This window comes from Dunckerocampus dactyliophorus, chromosome 1 (assembly GCF_027744805.1).
Source record: "Dunckerocampus dactyliophorus isolate RoL2022-P2 chromosome 1, RoL_Ddac_1.1, whole genome shotgun sequence".
In the NCBI taxonomy this organism is placed as follows: domain Eukaryota; kingdom Metazoa; phylum Chordata; class Actinopteri; order Syngnathiformes; family Syngnathidae; genus Dunckerocampus; species Dunckerocampus dactyliophorus.
Genome location: NC_072819.1, coordinates 39,099,060 through 39,109,209, shown reverse-complemented (window position 1 = coordinate 39,109,209; position 10,150 = coordinate 39,099,060). Strand labels below are relative to the sequence as shown.

General features: G+C 41.8%; 2 protein-coding genes across 5 annotated transcripts; both read right to left on the bottom strand.

Annotated features, from left to right (window-relative positions):
- Window positions 1-204: 204 nt before the first annotated feature.
- mfsd2al2 (major facilitator superfamily domain containing 2a-like 2) lies at window positions 205-6,786 on the bottom strand. Of its 4 annotated transcripts, XM_054788274.1 has the most exons (14): window positions 6,646-6,786; window positions 6,441-6,560; window positions 4,779-4,903; window positions 4,581-4,707; window positions 4,359-4,437; window positions 4,087-4,244; window positions 3,021-3,111; window positions 2,245-2,366; window positions 2,023-2,106; window positions 1,856-1,939; window positions 1,648-1,760; window positions 1,324-1,467; window positions 1,063-1,236; window positions 205-913 (listed from the first exon to the last, which is right to left on the bottom strand). In XM_054788274.1, the coding sequence occupies exons 1-14, from the start codon at window positions 6,655-6,657 to the stop codon at window positions 607-609; spliced, it is 1,740 nt and encodes a 579-aa protein (XP_054644249.1). In that variant the 5' UTR covers window positions 6,658-6,786; the 3' UTR covers window positions 205-606. The 4 variants fall into 4 exon arrangements, with proteins under 4 accessions (XP_054644249.1, XP_054644235.1, XP_054644241.1 ...); XM_054788260.1 differs by having other exon boundaries at window positions 4,087-4,437; XM_054788266.1 differs by having other exon boundaries at window positions 2,344-2,366; window positions 4,087-4,437.
- fam110a (family with sequence similarity 110 member A) lies at window positions 6,566-9,902 on the bottom strand. Its single transcript, XM_054788298.1, has 2 exons — window positions 9,752-9,902; window positions 6,566-8,907 (listed from the first exon to the last, which is right to left on the bottom strand). The coding sequence occupies exon 2, from the start codon at window positions 8,803-8,805 to the stop codon at window positions 7,615-7,617; it is 1,191 nt and encodes a 396-aa protein (XP_054644273.1). The 5' UTR covers window positions 8,806-8,907; window positions 9,752-9,902; the 3' UTR covers window positions 6,566-7,614.
- Between the last annotated feature and the right edge of the window lie 248 nt (window positions 9,903-10,150).

Here is a 10,150-nt window from a genome sequence, read left to right as displayed (position 1 = left end):
GTTTTTACTTATAACTTTTTTTTATGACCCAGCATCAGGATAATATTTCACCACACCCAGATTGCTTGAGTTGATATGATTCGATTGTTGCATACAAAGTATCTGCCTTTTTCAAAATAGTTTCTACCTCTCTTTCCAAGAGGGAGTTTGGAAGTAAAGCCTGTGAAGCAAAACATACGACAAGTCTGGCTAGCATTATCCATGTGTTATTGCCTTTTATTCCAATGGGGCATGTAGGTGACAACATCATGACATAGCATAAAGGCAGCAGAAATCCACAGGACATTTCAGGCGCCATTGTTAAGAAAACAATGTCATCAGTGAAGCAGAATAATTGTAAGAAGTGTGTCAAGTCACATTATGAGGATCCCATAACAAGATCATGAAAACATATTTGCTAGGGAGACAAAAGTAAAGGCCTAACATGTCATTTTTACCATTACTATAAATACATAGAGCAACTTACTTGGTTGAGAGAACTTTTGACTGCCATTTGTATTCTGTTCACTCTCTTTATGGGTGGAAATGACTAACTTAAGAGTAATCCAACAATTTAGCTTTTAATCAAAACACATTTCCAGACTGTTATATGAAGTCTGTGTCTTGCTATACCCAAGAGACTTTGGCTCTCTTCTTTGGGCATCTAGACACCTTCATTAAACTCTGCTGAGTGCTGAGACTCTGCCTGTCACATTTATTATTGACACCTGACCGAAAGACTGATTTGCTGTCATTTGCAGAATTTAGGTCAATGGATATGACAGACAATCGCACCGTATCATTTTTAACATGGTTGCCTGGACGTGGTGATGCCTTGGACTTCTGAAATATGTTAAGATGTGACATTGCCGTCACGCCAGCAGGCTGCTCTGCATTTTCCCTTTGCTTGGATGATGAAGATGGAGCTTCTGGACTGTGGGAAGAAATAAATACCAGAATAATTTTATCATGAACTCATTGGGGAAGAGGAAACGTGTACATGCTGCAAACATTTTTCCTTCTAATAGATTATGTTAGCTCTGTCACCTTGAGAGCGTGTCAGTGTTCCATTCACCCACTTACTCAGCTGTGGCTGCTTCTTGGCTTGACAAACTTTTCCTCTCATTGATTGGATAGGAGCGAAAGAACATCATCCCGATTAACAGTAGAACAATGGGAACAGGTGAAAAGAGCACAATTAGAGCAGTCACCACTCTGTCGCCTTGGTGACATGCGCCAGCTCTGTATCCAACAAATCTGTAGCAAAAAAAAGATATGGTCCAGCAGAGGTGCACACCAACACAAACATACCACGTGCATGAAGTGGATGGTGAAGTGACTCACTGCAAAATCAAGGTGGAGAGTCCAACAGCGAGGCCTCCTGCCAACTTATTGCAGAAGGCATAGCAGGAAAAAAACAGTGGCTCCAGGTCTTTACAGGAGGGATAAGTCATGGCAAAGTCATCTACCACATCGGGGAGCATGGACCTTTCATGGACACACGCAACAAGCTGACATTTAACACTTCAAGAGGAGAGCATTGTTGGATTAATCTTCACTCTCTAGAATCTGTGGATGATTCATGTTGTCAGCATTGAGTTCTGACTCAGACGAGCTGTGAAGCCAGCCGTTTGGGGGATGTTGCGTTCCTGCAGAAAACTGACTCACCAGGGTAACAAAAATATAGTCGCCACGCTGAATCCCATCAAGACGCACATCATCATGAAGACAGGGAAGTTGCTGGGAACACAGGCGACGAAAATTGATGCTGGGATGAAAAGCTGAGAGAGAAATAGGCAGCACAGTTGAGGAGGTTCACGGTGTCCATTATTCTTTCTTTTTTTTTGTCCTTTATTCTTTAGATGACATTCCTTACTGAGAGCCCGATAAAAACCGTGGCCTTTTTCCCAATTCTCAGGAGAACTACTTGCCATAGAGGAACTGCTATTGACGCAGAAACCTGTATGTAAAATGTGTGTTTTAGGAGATACTTTAAAAGTCAAGTTAAATATGAGTTATTTCTAATTAAATCAGTGTACTCACCAGTAAAGCCAGTAGGAGGTGCTGGAACTGATCACTGAGTCCAGCCGCATGACTGCAAAAAAGGGCAAAACTTCCCAAGGATGTCTATGAAAACAAACATGCAGAATTCTGACTAGGACAATGCCAGAATGAACAGAACCGTTTTGAAAAGTGAAACACAAATGCACAAAAAAAAGAGTGAATGATGCTGAATCTTTGCATGCTCCTGAGGACAGAAGGGACCTGAAATGCAAAAGCGCTGAACATGAATCCGAGGACCAGACGTTGGTAGGCAATGTGACCGATCAGCATCTTCAGTGAGTTTATATAGGTTGGCCTTACTTTTTCAGTGGAGCTCACAGAGCCTGCAATTAAAGTAAAAACAAAAACAAAAAATTACATTACCATAAATACGCAAATTATATGTAATGGATAATGATAATTGGAGGCATGAGATAACTGGAGAGAAATTTTTCGAAAGTTTTAAACTCTTTATATATAAATTTAATTTCAATGTTTTTAACTAATAATGCTTTGGAGAACGTGAGAAAGCATAGCTCTCTTTTACCATGTGGCCATTTATTAGCAAGTATATTGCACAACACAGCAGCAACAGAACCAATGTTGTAATAGCGAGAAGGATCAAACTGCTCAGCCAGTATTAATGCCACTGAGTTCTATATGGCAAGTGTAACATGAGTTTCACACCAACAGCTACTGCAATTACTGCTATCTTGTGGAGATAATAAAAACTACATCAGGAGGTTGCCTACAGCCGTAGCTGGTAATGCCAGTGTTTTGTGACTTGATGCTAAATTAGAGACCTTGGCGGTAATTTGCTTTTGTAGACCACAGAAACTGCAACTATAGGAGACTCAGCAGTTAACTGAATAAAGTTAATTGGAGCCTTTATGGTATTTATGGAAGAAACTCTTCTTGACATCACTGACATAATCTAATTGCAAAATGCATCCTTTGAGTTACACTGGTAATCATAGCTTGCAAGGGGAATGACTCACCCTGCTGCTCCTTCACCCCCAAAAAGAGAACAATGCTGCTGATGAAAAACAGCCCTCCAATAACCATAGATGATATCAGGAAAGCCTTTTGCTGTATAGGGGATAAAATACATAGTGTACCATGAACTATCAAATCATAACATGTAAAACACAAGTAGATAGAGCTTCTAGTTTAATCAACGTGCACACAGGAAGTTCATGCTCCGTATGCTGCCATGACTGTTTGTCCCGAACCAATGGTCAAAACATACACCCATACTGTGTTGCAAAGTTTGACCCCATAAGTCAGTGACTTGAAATTTCTCACACTGCTCAATCTGCTCAAGAAAAAGCTCACTGTAGTTTTAGAGTGTTAATCTGAATCACCACAAAAAACAAAGTTTGGTACACAACCCTAGGGGACTGACAAGCAGTCTAAAATTTGAACAAGGCTGGTTGAAAAATGTCTTTGCTGGGCCAGCCAATGGCAGGACTTATCAACAAATTGCCCTCTACTCATTGACCATTTTTCTAATTATAAAAAACTTTGATGATATCTGTATTACATGTACGCTAGCATGTCTTCAAAGCACAACCTTGTGTTTCCAACACAGGGTGGTTAGGTAGCAAGGAAAGACTTTCGATAATATAGTGGAATGTGTCTGTAAGATTTTTTATGCACCAAGAAAATTTGTGAAGTCAGACGTCACCTGGCATAGGCTCGCTGGCTCACCAGCTTTGTTGTACTTCATCCTAAAGTTGTTTGCTGGGCTTGACAGACCTTGTTTTGTGCACTGGGGAACAATCACGTAGGAACAGAAAAGGGCCTTCCCCAAACTGTTGCCACAAAGTTGCAATCATAGAGAATATTTTGATGTGCTGAATCATGTTTTACATTTATATGATTTAAAGGTTGTGGCTTATTTTACATAGAGATTTGATTCTGTCAACTTCATTTTGTGAACACACCACACACACTAAGCACAATACCCTGAGCACCCCAAATTACAGGGTAACAAGATATTCCTGCGACTATTCCAACACAATGGCCACTGCTTAGATGGGAGTGTCCTCTAGTTTGACCTACCGTCTCTTGAAGTGACGCAACATGCGGTGGAGATGAGCTTGGAGGTCCATCATGTTCGAGCTGTTCACAGGTCTCCTGTTTTTCTCTGTTGTACAGAGCCACAACCTGACCCTGGATGACGGATGCTAACAGCATTGCTATCATCTCCACACTCATTCCTGCCAACAAGAGAAGACAGGAAGTGCACTGAAGTGTGGTTTGGCAATATTTTTGTGCATGTGTGTTTGCAAGAGCTGGCATGTTTGTGTGTGAGTGAGTAGTTGGATCTTTACTGTAAGCGGTGGCTGAGTCTCTGTCTCTCTGGTCTCCTCCGAGGAACATACCCAGAGAAAGATAGGGGACGTTGTAGCCCTGATAAAAGACGACGAAGGGAAAGAAAACATGGCACACAGGCTGTGGGCATGGTGTGAAATGGTAGCCATGGTGACACAGCTCAGTGTGATGGGGGAAAAATGAGTGGGCAGAGATAGATGACAAGGAGATGGCTGTCTCACACTCATGAGGGTCTCAAAGAGGCAGGCAGCTGCGACAAACCACGTCGTCTTGAGAGATGTCTTAACTTGTGGAACAAACCATAACAGCACATAAGACAGAACACCAAATGGCATCGACAGAACCACCCTACAGGACAAATGTGGATCTCTCAGTTGAAGGACATTTTAATAGATTTTAAGTGATGAAGATCTGCCCACCATGGAGTGAGTTTACCGATCGCCGTTCGCTTGCTGCGGCTCACCAGGTATCCAACCAGCGGGTCAGTCACTGCATCCCAGGTCCGACTCACAAACAGAATGATGGAGGTGGAGAAGGCCTCCAGCTGGGAAAAGACAGCTCAGTTATGACTGTGTGGTTTTCCAGGTACTCCGTCTTTAGTCCAAAAGTACATTAGGTTCACTGACTCTAATTTGTCTGTAGGCGTAAATGTTTGTGTCAGTTTTTGATTGACACATGATCACTCTAAGATGTACAAAAATCTTTTACTCTAGTCATCTTAGTGTCAAGACTGAAAATAAGTCATAGGTCAGTTATTATTGAGACACCGGTTGTTAGAGAAGTACTTTTTGATTGATCGATTCTCGTCAGATGAAATTGACACTTTATTGATGGCCTTAAAAGTAGCAGACGAGTTCTAAATACTGTAGTTTCTAATAAACAGGCTAAAAAATAGTAAACTGAATATTCATGAAAGAGGTACCGAGTCAGAGAACTGGATGTCAAGTGTAACACCTGAGCAATCTAAATTATATAAAATATCATAATACACATCATCAAAGAAAACACATAACATAATGAAGCAGTGGGAAATTCAAGGCCTTTTGACCGCCAACTGCAAAATCTACAATCTACAAAATCTAACTTTAATGGAGGACCGGAGGAAGCCAAAGTACATGTCAGAGAAATGAAGGAACTGGATCAAAATTAAAGATGACATTGACTACCAGGAAATTAAAGATATAACTCACAAAAACTTGATGCAGTTAGTAGTCAACAACAATCGACAATAACAACTCCACAATAGATAACATAGATTATGCCAAATTCAACAATGTTAACAAACACAAACATTTTTTGATTATCACCAATAAGATCCCCATATTATTATATCTATATTTATTATATCTGCAGTATATTTTAATTCTTATTTTTCACCTTTTATTTCTATTTCTTCCTTTTCCTTAACACTGTACAAGGTTTATAGTGTCATTATTTTAACTTATATTCGCTTTTTGATGTAGAGTATATTTCTAACACCTTTCTTTTCGCACAGGAAGAGAACAGAATGTAAATGACAAAATGTAACCAAGTGAAGTATTAGTGTCAACATGTAAAAGATATGGTGTGAATTCATTAGCGGTAATAGACATGGAGAAGGGGTAGGATTAAATAAAGTCTGCTTCTTCCTTCTCCTTTTCAGATGTGTTGAATTGTGCAAATGTAACTTTGTAAATGCGTAATGATGTTCCTTAATCTAACATGTTAAGCATGTCTGAAACAAATAAGCCAAACCATACTTTCCAATCCAATAACTTGATAAAAAAAATTATGCCTATACAAAGATAATAAAGGTCAGTTTTGATTGACACTCTGAGAGGTATTAATTTAACAGTAAGTCTATATTTGTAGTTGTAATTTTAAGTGGTGTAGATGCATAGGTGTCCTCTATTTTGGTTATTAGGCTATATCACGATGATTTTTTTTTAAAAAAGCATTTCAATATGATGCATTGCCAATCTGTCTACACCACTGCAACTCCAAATATGCATGTAATATGTTTCAGACAGCATCAATCCAAATGGAGCATGTTCTCTTCATGAATGTAGCTCACTTACAGGACATTGTATTAGAGGTTTTACCTGTGCAACCTCCAGAAGAAAGATCTGCAGTGAGACACCAATTGCCACAGAGGTGAGCTGATATGGGACACCTCCAGCGGCATAGCATAACTTCCTGGTGAGAGGGATCCCACCTGATACCTTCATAAAGCACAGAGTGGGTCAATGATCTTGTTACGTTAAATACAGTACATGGTAAAATTCCTCCCAATATTTGGAAACGTACCTTCTGCCGCATGCTTGAAGAGGTTCTGTCTGGAGGTTCTAATAACTTAGTTCTTGAGACAGTTAACTCCGGCTCATCACAAGTTAACCCAAACAGATGCAATCTCTCTGCGATCAGTACAATGGATGTTGTTTCACCCCTGTGCTTGTTCTTAAGTCTTGAATTTGACACTGGAATCTGGTCGAACAACTCTTCAGGGGAAAGGCAGGTGCTTTTACTCTGCCCACCTCCTCACACGGCTAAAATATTAGATGCTTCATGCACAAGGTTATGTGAGCCTTAAAAAAAACTTTATTCCATAAGTTGCCACTGTCAGATACTGTACATGCACATTTTGCCACTTTCAATAATCAAATAATTAATCAAAAAAATATTGCATCAGTTCATATGTAATTTATAGCCCAATTGTGTGAGTTCCACTTCAACATCCAATTAAGCTATCAGTGAAACATCATGATACACTTACATAAATAGAAAACTTACAGTTGACAGCCTGATAGAATGTGTTGAATTTACACACTGCTACAGCGCTGACAAAAATATGACCTTTGACCTCAGTTAAGCACAATCAATTTGGGTCAGATCTCATTCAACATCTAAAAGGATTGCTGCTAAGACGTATGATAATAATACTGTAATAATAATAATAATAAAAACGCTAAACCCTGAAATTGCTAACGTGAGTTGAGAACGTTGACCAAAAAAAAAACAAAAAAAAAAACAAACAGTACAGATTTGACCTTTAACCTCACCATTATCCATAACTCCTTGGGTTTATGTTCATTGGCCAATGATTGCCAACACGTTGAACACAACCCACAATTACGAAAAGAATACTTGCTCCCATTTGAAACAAACAACAAAACTGTCATCACCCTGGCTGCCATTTAAAAATGAAATCAGAAAAATGTCTGCTGTACCGCACAACACATAATGGTTTTAAGTTCAACGTCCTGCAAGTAGGTGCACTCACTTAGCCTGACGGACTCCGTAAAGCCATTTGATCACTCTTGCATTCCTCTCAATGACAGAAACACCGTATGGAACACGCTCTTCAGCGTTGTCTTGTTCCTCCTCATCGCCACCGTCAACCTGCCTTCCAGAGCCTGCGCACTCGGACCCCGGCGCGCTGACGCTGCGGAAGCGAGCCATAGACACAATGTCAGAAGTAGATCCAGTCAACTCTTGCAGGTCTGCGGGGTCCAAACCACACAGGTTGAAGAAGCGTTCCAACTCTGTTCCAGCTCGGGAAAAGCGGTCACTCATGTCTGATTTGGAACGGGTCAGAGAGGGCCGTTTCCTGGTGCTGGAGGAAGACAGAAGAGTAACGGCTGGGGACGGAGGAGAGAAAACAGGGATGCAGAGTGGAGATGAGACAGGAAGTAGAGAGGCAGGAAGGTTGTCTGGTTTAGGAAGAACAGCGACAACAGGTTTCAGAGGCATGTTTTTTGTTCGGAGGTATAGGTGTGAAGTAACTGGGCGGAGGGGAAACTGGGGGTGCAATGGGAGAGGCTGAAGCGGCTGGCGGATAAAGAGTGGAGGCCTGCGAGGGGTCTGCACGTGCGTGGCCTGAGGTATGACGTCCACCCGGCGCACAGTCCCTGCAGTTGGAGATGTAATACTCTCTGCCCTGGCCGATCCGGCTGCTTTCAGTCTCACCTTGACGGGACTAGAGCAGTCAGGATGAGATGGCATATCCATCCGTTCTTTTTTCTGCTGAGTCATCACAGTGGGGACAACCTCACTATCGCGAGTATCAGTGGACTCTACATTGGCAGCCGCATTGGGTCCGTCACTCACATCACTGATCAGATTGCTCAGATGCTCCAAGTCAAGCTGGATAGGTTCCTGCTTGGTTTTGGGTTGCGCGGGCATCTTCTTGGAGGGCTTCAAAGTGGCGTTCGGGCTCAGCAGAGGTTGACGTAGCTCAGGAGGCCTGACTGGCTGCTGCTTGGATAGCGCCACTTGACTCTTTACATATTTGGCTTTGTCTGCTTCCAGTCTCTCCACTGCACTCTGCTTCGGTCTGCCTGCTGCAGTGGGATTTTGCCGGTAGAAATCAGGACCCACTGGGCCCTTCGGTCGCAGGCGAGGGGGTGCCGCAGTTACAGCAGTCCTCACAGACTGCCTCGATGGATGCTGGATCGTCCCCACGGGCATTGCTTTCAGAAAACAACCACCTGCTTTCTAAAATGTGCACTCTTGGCTCTATAGGACTTTCCACTTTTTGTTGGACTGGGTCATTGTCAGCACCACTCACACCTGAGGAAGAGACACCAAATATGAACAACACTTCACCTGAAAACTTGTCACCAATCCTTTCAAAGAGAAACAGACATTAAAAGTTACAGTGACATGAGTGGATGAATATGTGCTTAGGGCGGGGCGGGGTGGTGTGTGTGTGTCGTATTGTCTGGAGGCAACACACAACAGATTAAACACACCAACAGCTGCTACAGAAACAATTGCTCCTCTTCTTTAAATAAAGCAGCTACCAGGCTTTGTCACAGGCAACTTCCTGAAGCTCAAGCCTCGCACGGACATGACTAGCACAACAAAATGTCAAAACACAGGTGCTTTTTCTTGTGATGCTCCATGCACTTTAAATATGCTACTACTTGAACACTGCCGTCTGACATTCACATTCTCTACATTGTTGCCATGCCGTCAATGCCAGAGCTTCCCTTTATAACTGATTGCGCTTTCTGTTCATTCTTCTTTCACCTGTATCCAACACTTCATCACAGGGTCTATTTGAACAAAAAAACAATGTTATCATTTGAGGTACGATTGAGTTCGTACACACACACAGATGGAATGCCAAAAGGTGGGCCAGACAAAAGAGGGGCCAATAATTAATAGTGTCAAGAGTCCAAGTCAAGAGCCAACATGTTGAGGCAAACGAAGGGTGGAAAAACGACAGAAAGAAAAGGGACAAAGTCTCACATTAGGACAGATAAGCAAAAAAATGTCCCATATGTGTAGTGAAGACGCAGGGCCTGCACAGGCTTGTCCCCGTCAGCATACAGTACTTTCATTTAAACCCTCCTATGTTCACAAGTAAATCATTCTGAGTACTTTTATAAAATTCGGCTCGAGAACTTACCTGGAAACAAAGCTGAGCCCCTTAAGAGCTACTTGTGTGCTGTTTCAGTCCGGCTAGTCGAGACAGTCGATCATGCTTGCACGACGTGAGGCAGGATGCCTGAAACCATTAGAGACAAACCTGTCCGACAACTCAAGAAGGCTACACTAGACTCCGCCCCTTCTTGCCGATTGGCCCATTCGATCTCTAACCCGGAAACGCGCTGGCCTGTTTATCTTAATTTACCTGCCGGCTACTGGAACTGAAACAATACTTTTTTCAACAGTAATTTGATAAATATTAATAATAGTCCTTTGGAGTAAATTGCACGGTATTTTTGAAGGCTATAAGAATCTATGCGTCTATCTAATTTGTGTGCAGTGAAGCATGTTAATTAAATCAAATTAATTTGCAAATACA